The sequence below is a fragment of the Podarcis vaucheri genome (genome assembly GCF_965113315.1).
Source record: "Podarcis vaucheri genome assembly, chromosome: 14".
NCBI lineage: Eukaryota > Metazoa > Chordata > Lepidosauria > Squamata > Lacertidae > Podarcis > Podarcis vaucheri.
Window position 1 is genome coordinate 37528939 of NC_138752.1, and position 19244 is coordinate 37548182.

Sequence of the window (19244 nt, forward strand, 5' to 3'; positions counted from 1 at the left end):
TAAACTTTGGCTTTGCTTATCATCAACCTAGACTACATAGGAGAGTAAAGCTCTGGTACTTCAATCGAGTACAGTAAATGAATACATTTCTCACAAAGCAATACCCAAGCAATATATTTATTTGCACTCAAATGCAGCAGCGTCCACACAGCACTACATCCACACAGATCTCCCCGGCAAAGTTCTTCCTGCTTGCTATTCCCACAAGCTCAGCCCTTAGCTATACATTGTTGCTGCTCTAGTGGCTGATCACCACTAGAGGGAGCTATTACTTCATACAGATTTTTTAAAAGATGTGCTGGAGTGATTTGCTACCTCTTGAGGAACACTTGAAACAGGCAAAGGCGGGGGGGGGGGGATTACTCAGCTGAAGACTTGTTAAAGCTGCTAGACTGTAAGCTAACCTACAGATGCAGGTGCATATGTTGTTATTGGGGTGGTAGCGTTTTCAGAATACAGGAGTGGAATTACAATATTGAATACCCAGTATTTTAACAACTTTGTTGTAAAGAGCCTGTAAAGAATACTAGTCATCAAATCCATCTTTCCCATCTAGCTCTGCACGATAGCCTTCAGTTACTTGGGGAAGTGTCATTCTGAGCTTTCCTTCCTCCCATATTCCGTAATATTTTCTACTCCGAAATCCCCTCTTAACCCAAAAGTCACAGTTACAGGGTCAAAGGACATTAAGGTCTCCATCAAAGAAGGCCTGAAAACAAAGCCTTCACTGAAGCAGGCGAAATGTAATAATCATGCACAAGAGACAAAGGTGTTTTGAGATGGGTACATGGATGCCCATGTCTAACCCACAACTTCGAAACCAGCAGCGAATACCAAAATCGAAGCCTGAACGGGCTAGCTGGGGGACCTGCAGGCCCTCCAGATGTGCCTGGGCTCAGTTCCCTCCATCCCTGCCTCCTCCCCTGGCCATGCTGCCTGGGGGCTGATGGGAATTGGGAGTCCAAGCACATCTGGGAGGACTGCAGCTCCTCCATCCCTGTGCTAGCTCAACACTGGCCAGAAACCTTTGGGCAAAGCTCCATTCTCTGTAAAGGCTTTTCCCTCCTGATGCAGATCTTCATACAGGACATCATTCCCATCTCACCAAGAGCTATTTTCACCCAGGAGCCGAAGAAGCTACTAGAAACCTGGTGGGCTTGAGCACGACAGACACAGAGCAAATTTGGCAACGGCAGGCGACACTTTGACCGTCCTTGGTGGTCCCTTCTCCTTGGCAGAGAAAGTGGATGGGCTGGCTTAGTGTTTGCGGAAAACAAGACACTTGTTGTTTGCAGGCATGTCGACCTGCAAGCAGAAAATCTTGAGGTTACTTGAGACACTTGGCAGCCACATTATACGGACGCAGGCACACAGTTCAACCAAAGACACCACTAGGCCTCTTCAGGGGTGTCTTCCCCTCCAAGCCAGATTCTCATTGCAGGGGGTGGGGAGAGTGAGGGGCACATTCCCTAGAGCCTCTTCCTCCCTTGTACGGCTTTCTCCTCTCCTGCAGCTCTCCACATGTTGGGGGCTGCAGTTCTGCACTGGCTAACCTGCCCTGCTCCTGTAGGCAATGACAATAATTCGGTGGTAGGGCATCTACCTGGCATCCAGAAGGTCCCACACTCAATCCCTGGCATCTCTGGGCAGCCCTGGCACAGAACCCTTTCTGACATTCTGGAGAAGCACTCAAGCGCAGGCAATACAGAACGGGATGTACTAATGGTCTGACTCCATATAAGGCAGTTTCTTAGGCTCTCCATGCAACTCAGAACCCTGGAGGGTCAGGAACCTAAATTGCTTGGAGAGCCCAGCATGTGTGGGGAACCTCTGGAAGAGGCGGTTGTAGGGTGGTGGAACCATTACAATGATACTGGGTGCCACAATGCAGGGGTGCCACAACTATGCTAAAGAATGGAAGGTGGGGACGTCAAATTTTTGTGCTGCACTGGAATTTAAGAGCCCAAAGTCTGCAACCCCCTTTAGCCATCCAGCTGTTGATGAACTATACAACTCCCACCACGCCTGGTCGTTGGCCATGCTTGCTGGGGCTGATGGGAGTTGTAGTTCAGTAACATCTGGAGGGCCAAAGGTTCCTCACACCTGACCCACAAGAATGTCTAACACACTCTGCTTCAGAACAAGACAAGAAGAGCTCTGCTGGATCAGACCAAAGGCCTGCATTCTCACCATGTCGAACCAGAAGACTGCCAGGAGAACCTCAGCTACACACTCCCTCCAGCTGCTGTTCCCAGCAACTGATTCCCAGTGGAGGGAGAACACAGCCACGGTGTTCTTATAGTGAAGGCACTCGCCAAGAGACAAATTTGCTCCTCGCAAATCAATTTGCAACACGTATTTTCCCCTCCCTCACCCACAGATATCCTGTTGCCATTCGCGGGGGTGTGCTACTCCACACCTGGCCAACAAGACTTCAGTGGTGGGAGAAACCAGCTGGGGAACCCCAAAGGCACTCCCAGGGGAAAAAGGCTCAGAGCCAGGGGGTTGGTGGTGGGATGACAAAGAGTGGTCAGAGGCAGAAGAAGGAGCAAACTGGGAGGAGGTGTGGGAAGATGAAGGGGCAACAGGGTTTGGTGAGCAGGAAGAGGCTGTGGCAGAGAGCAGTCCAGAAGAGGAGACTGGAGAGGAGAGGGGCCAAGAAGCAGAGATGAGTCAGGCTGGTGAAGAAGTCAGGGTGTCACCTGCTCCTGCTGCGACCAGATCCCCTCCCCACTGGTCTCCCAATTGCTTGGGAAGGACCATGGGGAGGAGGAGATTTAGAGAGCTGTGGAAGGCAGGGACCTTCAGTTATTGCAACTGCCTCATTAGGGCAAGATCTGCTGGGAAGAGTTGCTGTGATTATTACGCCTAGCCTCCGAAGCAGAACTTGCTTCCTTGAATAAAGAATTAACTTTACTGATGTCGTGTGACTTATGCTCCTGACACCCATCCCTGACAGGTGCCCATCTTCCCAGATCCTGGAGCCACGCTAGCCAGAGCTAATAGGAGCCAAACAACAGTTGTGGGGCAGCACACTCCCCCTTCCCCCAAACCTATTCTTTAGGTTCCTATGACCACCTACCATCCTCTCCAACCACATCCTATTGATCTCAGCAAGCTGCTGCAGCAAAGCCGTGTCCCGGAGGCCCCAGGCTGGATTTCTGTAGTTGGGAGTGGAGGGGAGAAGAAAGAGAGAGAATGAAGTCTATCACTGTATTCAAGAGGTGCTTCCATACAGAGAGCAACACTGCTGCCTCCACATGAGGGTTTCCTACCCACCCATGTCAGAATCCTGCTTGAGGTGATGCCTACAATGGCTTAACAATCACTCCCTCTTCCCAGGGAATTCTGGGAATTGTAGCTCTGTGTGTGTGGCTAACGATGGCCTGAATTGAGCCATGTCTGTGCCTTATATGCCAAGCAGTGTTATACCGCTTTAGCAGTCATGACTTCCCCAAGTGTGGCCAGGAGACCCCGATTTCCCTCACACAGTTACAGTTGTCAAGAGTGGTGTAACTGTCAATCCCTCTTCCCTGGGAACTCTGGGAACTGTAGTTCTGTGAGGGGAATGGGGGCCTCCTAACAATGCTCAATGAACTACAATCTTGAGGATGCTTAGTGGTAAGCCATGACTGTTTAAAGTGGTGTAAGAGTGCTTTGAATGGATGGTGCAGATGTCAACCAAGTAAAACTCAGGAGTAGAGCCACACTACTCTTCCTTATTTTATATACTGCTCAATCAAAAATAAATAAATCTCTAAGCCATTTGCATTTGTTGTTGTTTAGTCGTTTAGTCGTGCCCGACTCTTCGTGACCCCATGGACCAGAGCACGCCAGGCACTTCTGTCTTGCACTGCCTCCCGCAGTTTGGTCAAACTCATGCTGGTAGCTTCATTTATACTATTTGCATAAAATGGTATAAAATAAACATTTAAAAATAGCAAAGATAACCCCAAAACCCAGAGACTTGAGAAACAGTAGACATAAATAAAACCACCCAAATATACATAAAAAACCAACAGATCTTTGAACCTGATAAAATTACGTGTCTGGCTAGACTTGCTAAAACAAAAACAGAAAGGGGTTGTTGTTGGGTTTTTTTTACCAAGCATCAGCCATAGTGCTTAATATCAGCAGGCAGGGTAATGATACCTACTGCCATGCTGAAAGTGAAGATTCCTTGCAGTTGTAGAATGAACATTATGCAGGACTTTTGAAAGTGCCTTTTCTACAGATGGAAACGGCTGAAAGGGCGCAGTAGTTCCAAAGCTGCTGAGGGCTTTATATGCTACGAGTAACTCCTTTGATTTGGCCTAGCTCCTCCTTACCTCTGCCTCAAGTAGCAATCAAAGTCCACGTTGCTCTGTGGGTAGATGCAGCCATTCACAGCATAAGGCTTGGTGTGGAATCAGGCAGGGGAAAAACACACCAAACAGTTTAAGACAAAGTGGTATCAAACAATCAAATATTATTATTTTTAAAAAAATGTTGTTTTATTAAAAAATCAAATAATGTGTGCCACCCCTTAACTCAGAACTGGCGGGGGGGGGAATCTAAAAATTGAAACAGCTTAATTCCTCTTAATGAAGCTTTCAGAAATTATGGAGGGCTTAGATTACAGAAAGCTTAAAAAAACAAAAAAACAGCAACCATCAGCCATGTTACCTCAAAGTTGCCAGTGTGAGAAAATGCACCTTGGATTTTCTGCAGAGCCAAGGCTTGCCACTAGGGGGGGGGACATGGCCTACTGTTGGCAACGAATGCGACCAACTTCCAAAAAAAAAAACCCAAACCCGAGACCAAAGCAAAACATTGCATACACAGAAACACTAGGCTGTTGCAAAGGATAAACCTGAAGCCCTCAAGAGGTGGTTAATGCAGCTGCCCTCAATCTTAGCCAGAGTGACCAATGCCAAGGATGTTGGGAGTTGTGGTCCAGTTACATCTGGAGTGACACAGGTTCTGCACCACCACCAGAGGCCCAAAAAGCAGCTTTGTGTTCTGGTTACTTTAGAGCAGCCTTCCCTGAGCTGGTGCCATTCAGATGTTTCAGCTTACAATTTATACTCCAAAACATCTGGAGGTTGCCAGCTTGAGGGAAGGCTGTTCTAAGGAGACACAACATAAAGGAGTTCAGGGTCCTTGTACCATCACGCCTAGGGTCAAAACTACATGTGGCATTAAAAGCATCTTTGGGGAAAAGAATAATCAAGGGTTTTTTAAGAGAAGTAAATATAATTTCTCCCACTCCTCTTTAAGTCATGAGAAAAATCCTTCCTCTGCTGCTACTTGCAAATGGAAGGACATTTCCCAGCGCATTATCTGCATGTACCGTATTTTTCGCTCTATAGGACGCACCTTGTTTTAGAGGGGGAGAACAAGAAGAAGAAAAATCTCCTCCTCTCTGCTCAGCACCCCTTCAGAGAAGCAGCAGGAGAAACGGAGCCCCTTCCATTTCTCCTCCCACTTCGCTGAAGCGGCGCTGAGCAGCTCTCCCTCTCTGCTGAAGCCAGGAGAGTCTTGCTCTCCTGGCTTCAGCAAAAGGAACCTGAAGCCTGCGGAGCACAGCAGGAACTCGCGCTGTGCTCCGCAGGCTTCAGGCGGCTATCCCTGAAGCCTCCAGAGCGAGAGGGGTCAGTGCGCACCAACCCCTCTCACTCTCCAGGCTTCAGCGAAAGCAACGCGAAGCCTCCAGAGCGCGGAGGGAGCACCCCCTCTGCGTTTTGGAGGCTTCGCGTTGCTATCGCTGAAGCCAAGGAGCCTGCATTCGCTTTATAGGACGCAGACACATTTCCCCTCAATTTTTGGAGGGGGGAAAGTGCATCCTATAGAGCGAAAAATATGGTATGTATGTAGCCAAATTCGTGCAACAGAGGGAGAATTTAGCAAGTTGGGAGGAAATGCAAGTTTTGCACAATGTTTTTTGTTTTCTTTAACTGCTGGCTGGAGCTGACGGGAGTTGTAGTCCAAAATACCTAGAGGCCACCTACTCGACAAAGGCTGCTTCAGCAAAAGCAGCATCTAGATTACAAGGATCCTGACTGACAGCTTACCCCGTATGTGACCATCACCGCTTTAGGCTTTAACAGCTTTCCTGCTCCTCTGAACAAACCCTGTGGTTGTGGGCAGGGGGGGGCAGGGAATAATTAAAATGCAAAGGAAATAGGTTAACAAGCACATTTGGAAAGAGCGGATTTCATGAGAATCACAAAGCGTTTGCAGGATATGTATAAAAATTAGCAAGAAAGTGGCAACTGATCTTTCCAGTAGGATCTTTCCTGTGTATCTAAATTCTATTTCTTGCAGATTCCTTACGGAACAGTAAAAGAACACAGTGTAAGTTTTGCAAAATTGTGGTTGGTTTCCAGAGCAAGAGGCACCTTAGACTACCTCCTCTCCATAGATGCAGTTGGTCAACAATGGTGAGGGAAATGGACTCTACGTAGACTCAGGGGTGCTTCCATTAAGCATGTGCAGAGTGCATTTCTCTCACTGTTGCATCAGTTTATTTGTAGGAATGCACGCAGGTCCTGCTTTCTGAACATTCAACGTGTGAAAATTCACTTATCCAAGCACAGTGAATTAGTACTCAAACCTTACTATACGCACCACAGATTCAGATATCGAAACAAAACCTTTATTTTTTATTTCCTTGTTTGCCTTTTACAGGTTGGCTGAGGAACAGAGGGAAGAAGGGAGGGAGAGTGATTGGACAAAATCAGAGAGCATGCTTTTTATATTTTTTGCTTTCGGGGGTCAAAATTCTGTGGTCAGGAACACATTATAAATTTCCCCACAGGAATCAATGGAAATTATCAACTCATTATGCAAACACTCTCATAACTAATAATTTCTAGGAATGCATTGTTTTCGGTAAGCGAGACCTGCGTGTACTTCTAACCTGCCAAATCATTGAAAAAGGTCTCATGGCAGTGTAATAATAAATTTGTTAAACCACCATAAAATTACAAAATCATAAGATACAGGAGATATGACCAACACTGAATCAAATTACCGTAATTCTCTAAAATCACTTGGGAAAACAGAAGCATTTTCTGCAGGCAGCAAAATATCAGAATTGTTAGTGTTGGTCTGATTTCAAAGGGAATGGCATTCCAAAGGCCTGGTGCCGCTATACTAAAAGCCTCAGCTGGCCATATGGTGCACCACTTGTAGGTGTATAAGCAACTGGGAGGAACACACTAGATTTCTGCTATTGGTGATGCCGGTTCCCTAAACAGCCCAGGAAAGGTTGTTAGCTAGAAGGACATTCAACCAAGAACCACAAGATGGCGCTTGCATTAGCTACACAGAGACCACTCAAGTCCAAAAGCAAGGAAAGTGCAACTGCCTTCATTGCAACTCACTGATGGGAGGCTGGAGAAGGCGCATCCAATCAGGGCAGCAGCAGAGACTAAAGGTTAAAGCCCCCAACTCAACCTTCTCCCAGTCCAGCTCACTCTCCTCTCTTTGCAACGACTATTTGTTTTTGAAAAATCTTGAATGCCATAGCTGATCTTTTGGGCTGCAAAAAGTCCAGGAGTTGGTAGGAACTCTTGGGTTGAAGATTAAGCAGAAATACAAAAACAAAAGTGGGAACTGATAGGACTAATACCCTTAACTCCACGGAACACACTCCCTGTTCCATTATTCCAATGAGCAAACTAAGGTTTGTCTCCTTCCTTCCGGTTTTTGTTTGGGCCCTTAACAGGCAGCCTGCTGAAGAACCCAAACAAACCTGAAAGCTTGCTTTCTCTCACAGACCATTTGATATAAAGGGATTACTCTACTGTTATGTTGGCTTTCATCCCCTCCCAAACGGATCAGTTGAGCATATTCCGAGAATTTTCAAATCGACCATCAAAATCAGGGGTAGTCAACCTTTTTATACCTACGGCCCACCAACGCATCTTTCTTGATGGTAAAATTTCCTTTCCGCCCACCAGTGCTCGATGGAAGGAGGATTCAGCTGGTGCCATAGAACCTCCTACTGCCCACCTAGAATCCTGAAACACCCACTAGTGGGCAGTAGGGACCAGGTTGACAATCCCTGGTCTAAATGGATGTTGCTTCATTTAAAAGCAGATTGTTAAAATCTTATATTTGGGTGGGGGGATTACGTGCCACCGTTCTTGGTGCTGTCTATGATTATATGAACAAGGCTTGGTAACATAAGTAACTAGAGACTACAAGGTTCTGCTGCTAGCACACAGCTAAACATGCATCTACTACTACTTATTAGTGCAACACACACTTAGTGACTTTAAAAGGAATTAAAAATCACTTTTTTCTTCTAGTTTATAAGCATTTCCTGACTTAATGGCCTGTTGTTGCTTACCAGTAGAAACCAGTTAAGGAGCTACTTAGGTATAATTTGGACCTACTGCCAGGAAGCTTCTAAGATGTCAAATCAAAACAGTTAGTGTCATCTTTCCCCAACCTCCAGAATTGGATTTAGGGTTGTGCAGGCGGTTCACCTGTAGGGCACTGAGCCAAGGGGCCATAAAATTAAGACGATCCATACTTGAGAAGATCCAATTGGCCCCTGCCAACCTGATACCCGCTTCCAAATGTTGCTGGACCACAACTCCCACCACCCCTGACCAGTGGCAACGCTGGATGGGGCTGATGGGAGTTGGAGTTCAGCAGCATTTGGAGAGCCAGGGCTGGGCTAGGTTCTTGGTCCAGCAAGCATTTGGCTCAGGTGGTGCCTGGCAGTCTGATTCTATTGGTGGGCAGGTTCAAAGGCAAAGGTGGGTGGAGTCATTAATGTAAATTTTACCTTTGTACAGCTGACTACTTTTTTCATTCACACACCCCTTTCTCTCCCTTGATCAGGCAGGCAAAAGGCATTATCCAAATTACCCTGATAGAAATTGGCAGAAAAACGTTCCCGTTCCCACTATATGCACTTACGTGGGAGTAAGAGGTGAAGACACTCCTTTTTACCTTCCGGCACCCTAGATGGATATTTTAGGGCCTTACCTTATTCCTGTGATTGTGTTTTAAACTTTTTAAATAAATTGCTTTCTTTTGCCACATATAACATCACAAACTTAAAAGAGATACAGAAATGAACAATGGCTTGCCTGTTTGGTGTCATATGGTCCACAACTTTAAAAAGAAAATGATACAGTGCGGACAAATGGTTATTGCAGAGACATAAATCCAATGCTACAAATAATATTATGATTCCATGGAAGCGCAACGGAGCAGTCGTTAATAAGTCCTGGGATGCAATCAAATTCACATAAAATCATACTTTGCAAGAACTTTCCGGCCACAAGTTTGCCTTTTGACGTAAGTTAGGTACTGTATTATCAACCTGTAGCACCACATTTCAAACTGTTTTTAGCATGGTGTTTCTGTTGTTCTAACCCGCCCTGGCACCTTAGGGTGAAGGTTGGGTAAATAAATCAGAATAATATGAAGTCCCATTCAGCTCAGTGGGCTTGACTTCCCAGCAGACACAGTACAGGCTTTCACTGCCAAGCGGGCTGACAGGACCGTGGCCTCACCTCCGTGCAGCTCATGTCCGAGATATGAATCATGTTGATGTTGACAATGAGGTCCAGAGAGTCCGGGCGCAAGCCGCCCCATGTCTCCCAGCTGCGCGATGCATCCAAGTAAATGGGTGGTTTGACATTCGGGAGGCGGTACGCCCTGATAAATTCAGAAATGCTAGAAAGAGAAGGAAGAGAGCCAGACTGCAGATGGGGCAAGGGTCAACGGTAGAGCCGGCACCAGCAGTTTGCTCTCAGTAGGGACAGGGGTGTCATCAGGGTGGGAGACTCTGGGGTACAGGTCCAGGGCCCTTCTCAGCAGGAGAGCCTCCAGGCAAAGCAGGGGTGGATGATCTCATGTATGAGATGCCTATTGCCATTTACAGAGGAGGCCTTGCACAAGTCCATTAACTGCACAGTCTGAATGTGGGAACACAGGAAGCAACTTTTGGTCCACCAAGCTCAGTATTTTCTACAAAGGTTGGCAGCAGCTCTTTGGGGGTTTCATGCAGCCCTACCTGGAGATGCCGGGGACTGAACCTGGAGCCTTCTGCATGCAGGGCAAATAATCCTGCCACTGAGCTAAAGGCCCATTCCTAAAATGGCTTCATTGCACCAGTTGAAAGCATAAAGCAAATCCAGCTGATAAATGAAGTGCAAAGGAGGTTGGTTGTGTTACAAGCAAAGCTGCTGAAGAGTTCAGAAGAACCCTTCCAATTAATCAATTAAACCTGCATAAATTGTGCATAGGAGGGAAATGACCCACAGGCTTCCTAAAAAAGGAAAGAGCAGCCAACGTTGCCCTTAAAGAGGGTCTTCTCACAGACAGAACGCCTCTTCCCAGATCGCACTTGCCATCCACAGCTTTTATAAACACTTTTAAAATGAAAAGTACTCAGGCCTCTACCAAGGGCCACTGCGGGGCTGTCTCTCTCTCTCTCTCTCTCCCCCCCCTTCCTGGAAAAGGGGAGGCTGACCTGTCCTCATCCATTGGCCAATTAAGCAGCAGCTGGCTTTCATCTCCTCTCCCTATTCTGTTTTCCTTTTATAGCATGTCTATTAGAGTGTTAGCTTAATATATGAATGTTCTTAGGACATTTTAGGTGCCAATGGAAACTTTGCTTTCAGTGGAAAGAGCAAGTTGTGGTTTGGGGGGGCTGTTTCTGGATCAGAACTGCAGTGGGAATAAAGTAGTAAGGCCCCTGCACCCATCAACCCATCCTGCTAGGAACCCAGTTCAGATCCTGTGACTATGATTTACTTTATTAACAAATAATAATAATGCCAACCACTAAAGCAATTGCTAATTACACAAGTGATGTAATATTAAGGTAAAGGTAGAGGGACCCCTGACCACTAGGTCCAGTCATGGCCGACTCTGGGGTTGCGGCGCTCATCTCGCTTTATTGGCCGAGGGAGCCGACGTACAGCTTCCGGATCACGTGGCCAGAATGACTAAGCTGCTTCTGGCGAACCAGAGCAGCGCACGGAAACGCCATTTACCTTCCTGCTGGAGCGGTAACTATTTATCTACTTGCACTTTGACGTGCTTTCGAACTGCTAGGTTGGCAGGAGCAGGGCCTGAGCAACGGGAGCTCACCCCGTCGCGGGGATTCAAACTGCCGACCTTCTGATCAGCAAGTCCTAGGCTCTGTGGTTTAACCCACAGCGCCACCCGCATCCCAATGTAATCTTAAAGGTAAAGGTACCCCTGCCCGTACGGGCCAGTCATGTCCGACTCTAGGGTTGCGTCTCGCTCAAGAGGCTGGGAGCCGGCGCTGTCTGAAGACACTTCCGGGTCACATGGCCAGCGTGACGCAGCTGCATCTGGCAAGCCAGCACCAGCACCGCACACAGAAACGCTGTTTACCTTCCTGCTAGAAAGCGGTCCCTATTTATCTACTTGCACTTAGGGGTGCTTTCGAACTGCTAGGTGGGCAGGAGCTGGGACCAAACGACGGGAGTTCACCCCGCCGCAGGGATTTGAACCACCGACCTTTCAATCAGCAAGTCCTAGGCTCTGTGGTTTAACCCACAGCGCCACCCGCATCCCATGATGTAATATTAGTTTGGTACTAATTTCAAAGAATTATAGGCCTGACACTAAACTATGGTCTGCGCCATCCCCTAAACTAGGGGCTCTGACTTCAGCCATGCGTGGTATACTTTCCTCCCCAGCCCCACCTGCCCCAAGGATTCTTGTAATATGTTTCAGATTTGCAAAACCAGAATGAATACTGATATTTGCTGAAGAGTTAACGTGTAACAGAGCAGTGCTCAGTGATCCTGTGTTTAGAGGCACAGGAGGTGCTTTGCTGGACGTGGTCAAGGTCCATTGAGACCAGCCTTCGTAGCAAGAATCAGAGCAACCAACTAACCATGAAGCTGGCCAATCATTATGGACAAGCTCACTTTCAAGTACAATTTAAGGGACACTTTTTAACTACTGCTTTACATTAATTTGCCCAACCTCAACTGTCACCTAGGAACAGCCATTCCACCAGGCTTTCGGATTTGCTTCCACCCCTGCTGGTCATTTTTAGAACAGCAGCTTCAAAAGCTGGAGCTTGAGTTTGCTTTTTTCCTCCTCCTTCCCCACTCTTTTTTCATTGCGTGTTATCTCTGTTTTAGTTTTTTTTTTTTTTTGTAAACCTGAAGGGAAAAAAGAAAGAAACCTTCAAGATGCTGTTTCAGTTAAAGACCAGTTAAAGATGCTTAGAAGAAGAAGAAAACAAGCAAACAAATACAATAGCGCTCACTACATGGCGTTGTCTTTAAAGGCAGCTCAAAAACACCATTTGGTACAGAACACAGCTGCCAGGGTGCTGGTAGGAGCTAGAGACCAGACTTACTATGCCAGTTTGTTTCCAGGTTCAGTTTTAAAGCACCCTTAATTTAAATCCCTTTAAATAAATACAAATGAAATATTTTATACTGACCACAGCCCTAAAACCATTAATTTCCAGCATTAGTCTTACAGGTGGGCACAGGCTAATAGGAGATGTATTTCTTAACTACTGTCTGTAATGCAGAGAAGATTCTGTACGTCCATTCTGCGGGGTGGGGGAGCGACAGAGAAAGCGAGAGACCGGAAAGCCATCGTGCCATCCTCTTATGGATGCAATAACTTCACCATGGGGTGGGGGGTGGGGGCTTCTGATCCCTTTCCCCCTAACCAAGCCCACCTGCTGCCAATCTGCTGGTGGCATTGCGTGACGTCAGCTCATGGGCCGGGTAGTGGTGGCAGTGGGGCTCAGTCCCGCTGGGCACGGCTGCTTCGCCAGTGTGTTTCCTGCACGGAACTCACTGGCAGAGCAGACTCCCGCCCCCGCCAGCCAGCTGTGGAAAGTGGGTGGGAGGAGGAGCAGCACCCACCACCTACCAGCCACATGGCATAGTCCGTGCATTCAATGTATATGGTGCACATGAGGCCTGAAGCGCGTCAAGAACACGTTTCAGACGAGACCCAGGATGCAGGGGGGGGGGTCTTCCTCGTGTCCAGACTGGACCGGCGGGGAATCCCGTGCAAGTCCACTCCGACGATCCATCCGACCAGCCTCCCAGGTCCGCCCCAGCAGCGAGGCTCCTACGCCTCGCCTTACCTCTCGATGCATTTCGGATCCACATCCGAGGGCTGCCAAACCACGTTGGGCATCATTTGGGCAAAGTGGGCCGCGTGCTGCCCGGAGCCTGAAGCCACTTCCAGCACCTGGACTTGCGGCTGGCAGGGGCTCACGTAGTCCCGGAGGACCCTCAGGATAGGCTCCTTGTTCCTCTCCCCCGCCGCTGCTACGAACGCGGCACTCATCCTGCAAAAGAGGAGTGAGGGGGTCCTTGGAAGGGACTTGCCGCTTGCAGAGCAGAAGGAGAGCCGCAGGGCGCCTTGCAACAGTTTGGCTGCAGGATCCGCTTGGGTGCCCCTTGCAAGCAGCCTGCAAGGACTTTCCTGCTCGTCCTCTAGGTCTACCTTTAAGGAGGCTCGCACCCCCGCACCCAAGGATTGCAGGCTGGGAATTTTGTCCTCCGAGCTGCTGGGAGGGAGGGAGGGAAGGAGATCGAGGAAGTTAAATGAAGCCACAAAGCAAAAGACTACGATTCCCAGAATGCAGCGCGCGGGGTGGGGAGCGTGGCTATTGGTTCCACTTCTGCCCCTCCTCCTGGTAGAGATGGTTTTGCAAGCGGGTGCTTGGAAAGTCCGGAAACCAGGTTTATGGAGGGATCGTGATTTTCAAACGATAGGAAGCGCGGGCTTCTTGAATGCGTGTTTGGACTTAGCAAATAAACCCTAGTAAGTGCCCGCGCTGCTAGTAAGTGCCTGCGCTGCTGTAGCTAATTCATGCCTTACAGGTTCCTTTGAAATTTCGGCTGCAAAAAAGAAACGGGATATTTCAAGGTGCTAGTCCGCAGGGCTCTTTATTCCCTTTTGCTGCAGTAGCCGGTGAACTGGTGTACTCCTCTGAGACGTTGTTGTTAATTAATAATAAAAACAATTCGTATTATTATTATTATTATTAAGTTTTCTTGTGTTGAAAGACTTCATATTCACTGTCTAAATTATAATTCAACAACCCTGTAATATAGGTTTGCATTATCCTTTACAAATACTCTACAGAATTAAACTGTATTGGAAAACAGGTTATTCTGGGTGTAATGAACGGGGGTGAGCCCTGAATACAAATAGCTTTTTCCCGTTCGTGTATACTCGAAAGTAATGCCCTTCTTCTGGGTTTAAGTGGCGGTTGTTCCCAGCTAAATATGCACGCAGAATTACAGCTTTAAACTCATGGAGCGGATATAGACGCAAAGCAGCCGCGTGACACAAAGGAGGAGAAGCGGGAAACTGTTATCACGAGTTTGTGCATGCAAATATTACATACGTATAGTGTTTGCGAAGTAAAACGAAACCAAAAATGAAAAAAAATCCTGCGCCGCCCGGGAATCGAACCCGGGTCGCAAGAATGGGAATCTTGCATGATACCACTACACCAGCGGCGCGGTTAGGAAATTTGTGCTCTGGGGGTTCCTATCAAGCCGTAAGAGGGAGCCACCTATAGGTACGCAATGGTAAGCATCCTGTAATTTTCCCGTTAGTTTCGTGAAAAAATAACATGCTCCTGACTTTTCAGTGGTATTTTTTATTTTATACCAAAAAAAAGGGCAAGTGACAAAATGTAACTTTTTTTCTGAGTTTGCAAACATTTAAAACTTACTTTGTTAATGCCAATGTAGATAAAGTCCATCTTTATTAAACCCCATATTTTACAGGGGGAGGACTGTGGATGGAAGTTATGTCAGACTTGTTGTTATACCCATTTTGCTGAAGGGACCATCCTGGAATGTATTAGTATTTTTATTAAAGATCTGTATCCCTTCCTTCCTCCCAAAGGAGCCCAGGGCAGCAAAACAATACTGCTTAAAATAATACCTACTTTAAACAATTCAAACTCTCCTAAACTTTTAAAAACTATTATGTTGTTAGCTGTTGTGGCTAATGTCATAGGCCAGTGGTTTTCAAACTTTCTTTTTCTGGGCCACAGTTTCGGAATAAAAAATTGCTTGCATCACGCCAAATATTTTATCGGTAAGAAATACATTGGAAAATAAAAAGAAACAACTAGCAGTGCTTGAGAACACAGAGCACAACTATTTTATAATTTGATCATGGGGCACCCAGAAAGTATAAAACAATTCAACTACAAAAGAAATGAATTATTCCCAAAATATAGTTATAAACGAGCCTCTTACATATGTACCTTACAAACTGAGAGATGTGAGCTTGCTTTTTCCACTAACCTCATTTATATTGGGTCTGAATTGAGACAAACAAGCTCTCATCTCATCAACACAAATAATACTTTCTCTTTTCTGATCTTTAAAATTTGTCAGAGTTGAAAATCCCAGTTCACAACAATATGCTGTGGAGAACCATGGAAGATCAGCCAATGCTCTTGAAGAGAGGTGCAGATAATGTTTCTGATGGTATATCCAAAAAGATTTATTTTGAAACTATAGGATAGTACATTGAAATATTTAAATGTTTCTTTGATTGTCCTTGAATCTTCCTGCCACACTTGCCACCCTCTCCTGCCAAATAATAATAATAATAATAATAATTAATAATAATAATAATAATAATAATAATAATAATAATAATAATAATTTATTTATACCCCGCCCATCTGACTGGGTCCCCCCAGCCACTCTGGGCGGCTTCCAACAAAACACTAAAATACAACAATCTATTAAACATTAAGAGCTTCTCTAAACAGGGCTGCCTTCAGATGTCTTCTAAAAGTCTGGTGGTTGTTTTTCTCTTTCACATCTGGTGGGAGGGCATTCCACAGGGCGGGTGCCACAACTGAGAAGGCCCTCTGCCTGGTTCCCTGTAGCTTGGCTTCTTGAAGCTAGGGAACCACCAGAAGGCCCTCGGCGCTGGACCTCAGTGTCCAGGCAGAACATCCTTTGAGAACCACTGTCCTATGCACTTGGCTTCAAACACCAGCAGTGGGAGAGCACTGGAGCCAGAGTGAAAACTAATGTGTGCACAGCCATAATATCTCAGCTGGACAACACTGCGGCTTAGAAGATTGTCGCCTATAATGTAGGACACTTGTTTGTGTCCCTCAGCTCCCAGAAGGGTGGAACTCTTGGATTAATTTTGCATCCGTATGAATAGGGGGCCCGATACATAAGAAAGATGATCTGCCCACAACTTACGAAAGCTTCCGCATACCTTGGGATAATCTGTAAACTGTTTTCACCTATGGCCCAGACATTAGTAAATCCAGCTCTGAATCCACTTCATTCATGTAAACAAGCTCAGCTTCCAGAAGGACATGGACCTTGGAACATTTCCAGCTACTGGTGCAATTATATAATTTTTAAAGCACCACCAACATTGCTCTCTGATGTGAATCCAGCAGACCCTCAAAAATCCATGCTGTAAGAATTGGTGTTTCATGAGAATTGGGGTGCTAATGACACATACCCCTGTTGTCATTATGAAATGTTGACGGGTACGTATTGGGATTTCCCTTTCCCCCAGTTGCTCAAGGGCCAGACTAGACATCTTTGCATCAAAATGCAAGTTCCCATTTCCATTTCCTCCACATCCAGTGGGCTCCCATGGCTAGAGTTTGAAGCCACATTCACACAAACTTAGCCACAATCCATATTGATCCTGTAGATTCTTGACAAATACTGCTGTCTTTTTCTCAAACCAGCTCCAATCCGGTTAGAAAAGCAGATGCAGGGTAATATGAACATTTGAGCCAGCTGCCTGGCACAATGCACGTTTAGCTGAATAGGTATACAAAGATGACAGCTTCGTGGATAGATTTTTTTTTGGGGGGGGGAGCTGTAGGGGCAGGGAAACCAAAAAGGCCATCCTTCTCAGTAGAAGACCTCCTCAGCTGCTTTCTGATGAGATGAAACTTTGTGCAAATGTGGCTTGAAACACAGCTGCAAGAAGGGATGACAATGTGATAGCTCAGTCAGTAGAATATGAGATTCTAAATCTCTGGGTTGTGGGTTTGCTAAAAATTGCTGCATTGTGTGTGTGTGGGGGGGGTGTCCCTTCCAGCTCTACAATTCTATGGCTCTAGGACTTTGCTGTGTCTTAAGTCCAGGGCCATCTTTAGTAGATGCGGCGCCAGGGTGCAAATATCTGACCAGTGCCCCCAAATTACCACGGATAGTGGGGGGGGGGGGTAGCTGCGCACTGCCAGCCATGGGGGGTTGCAGCTTCCATCCTAAGCCTCTGCAGGGATCGCTCTACTCCCGTGGAGGCTTGGGAGGCAAGCTGCATGCCTGCCAGCCATATGGTTGACAGGGCGCAGCTGGTGGGCATGCAGGGAAAGGGGAGGCCGCCGGCAAAGCTGCGCAGTCTCCCACTCATTGTGGCGCCCCTGAGAGACCAGCACCCTGGCGCAACACACCACTAAGCCCTATGGGAAAGATGGCTCTGCTTAAGTCACTAATGTGGACATAACCTAACATGCAGCTTTTGTTATATTATTATTAGGATTGCAGCAGGAAGGGAGGTGAAACGTTTGCAGTTTCAAGGGGGAAAACACCCTTTTTAAAAAACTGCCACTTGTTTTTGAGTGGGTGTGCAGGGGAGTCACTGCATCTCGGCCAAAGTGGGGAGGGGGGAGCACTTCTTCTCAATGCAAAATACTGTACCAGTTTCAGAAGAGTTTCCTCAGCACTGCAGGAGGGGAAGAAAGGCTTAAAATCCCACTACATATGGTCTTGTGAATTACCAGCCCTTCCCAGCTGTCTACATTTTGGAATCTACATTTTAAATATATATTATTAGTTAATTAGTTAATTAAAAAACTGCTTGTTAGGTGCAAAGAGGCACCCATCTTATTTAACTTCTTCTGTAGCTTGGCACCGAGTGCTCATTAGGTAGGCTGGATTTGAATAGTAGTAGTCAATTGACTAGAGGGCATGTAATGCAACAGCGGGACGAAAGCGGCACCTTTCACCTACAAACAGACAAAGTCACCCTTGCAACGTTGCCGACCTTTGGCTAGCTAGAGCAGGAATTCCCAAGGTCATTTCTGAACTTGGCTCACCTTGGAGCACATGGAGAAAGGTGAAGGCAAGGCAGAGCCTGCTGGCTTTCCCATGAAGCACTTCTCTTAATATACATAGGAATATAAGAAGATGCATGATACTGTCTGAGTCATACTATTGGTCCATCAAGCTCAGTATTGTCCACACTGACTGGCAGCAACTTTCTGGAATTTCAGGCAGGGTTCTCTCTCCCAGCCATACCCCAGAGATGTGGGGGCCTGAACCTGGGACCTTCTGCACACAGAAACAGCTGCTCTGACAGTGAGCATCTGCCATCCTTTTTGAAGGCTCTCAGACTGCAGGAAACAGCAGCACCAAAGACTAATAGGTTTTATTTCCAGCTTTGGTGAGAGTAGAATCCTCTTCAGCAGAAGCCCCTTTGGCAGAAAATGCAGGAGGGGGGAAATCATATTTTGATGAAGCATTGAATTTGATTATTTGTGTTTTTCCTTTCATTTATGAATTGCTTTTGTAGAAAACACCACGAAGCAGTTTTACAATAAAACTGCAAAACCATAAAGCAAGTTCATGTATCAAAACAATGAAAATGATTTCACGTATTCACAGAGTGGGATAGAAAATTTCACTTCAAAGGCTTGCTGGAGGGGAAGGTATTAAACAGGCATCAGACAGCAGAGACTGCGCTTGTCTGGTATATAATGGGAGGGAATTCCAAAGATATGTTCTCCTGCACTAAAAGCTGATTCCTATATCATAGGCAAGGTATCTCCTAATGAGATGATGTCTGCAGAATGCCCTCTCCTGTAGAGCACAGTGATAAGCTGGCTATATTTTGTTAAATTTATATGCTGCTTTTTGGCTCAAAGACTCCCCAAACAGTAAACTGGTGGTGTAGCAGGAGAGGATGGTGTGGCAGGAAGTTTCAAGGACACTCAAAGAAACATTTAAACATTCCAGTGTAATATTGTATACTATAGTATCAATTGCTTTTTTTATTTGCAGAATATGGATATTTTCAAAATGACAACAAGAACATCAAGTGATCACAACTAGGATTGCCATTCAAACAGAGTTTGAATCCAGAATTGCCATTCAAAATGAGTTCTAGAAAAGACTAATTTATAATTATATTTTGGGAATGGTTCTTCAAGAGCATCCTACAGTTCTCCATGACATATTGCTGTGAGCAGGGATTTT

The 19244-nt window shown here is 46.3% G+C and overlaps 2 protein-coding genes across 2 annotated transcripts in view; both read right to left on the reverse strand.

Moving 5' to 3' along the window:
- Positions 1-19244, reverse strand: part of ABCA3 (ATP binding cassette subfamily A member 3) — a 272379-nt gene that overhangs the window by 143716 nt on the left and 109419 nt on the right. The window lies entirely within an intron of this gene.
- Positions 102-13571, reverse strand: METTL26 (methyltransferase like 26). The gene is made up of 7 exons (XM_082198972.1): positions 13448-13571; positions 13106-13408; positions 9519-9681; positions 6054-6113; positions 4329-4396; positions 3083-3161; positions 102-1305 (listed from the first exon to the last, which is right to left on the reverse strand). The coding sequence occupies exons 2-7, from the start codon at positions 13309-13311 to the stop codon at positions 1258-1260; spliced, it is 624 nt and encodes a 207-aa protein (XP_082055098.1). The 5' UTR covers positions 13312-13408; positions 13448-13571; the 3' UTR covers positions 102-1257.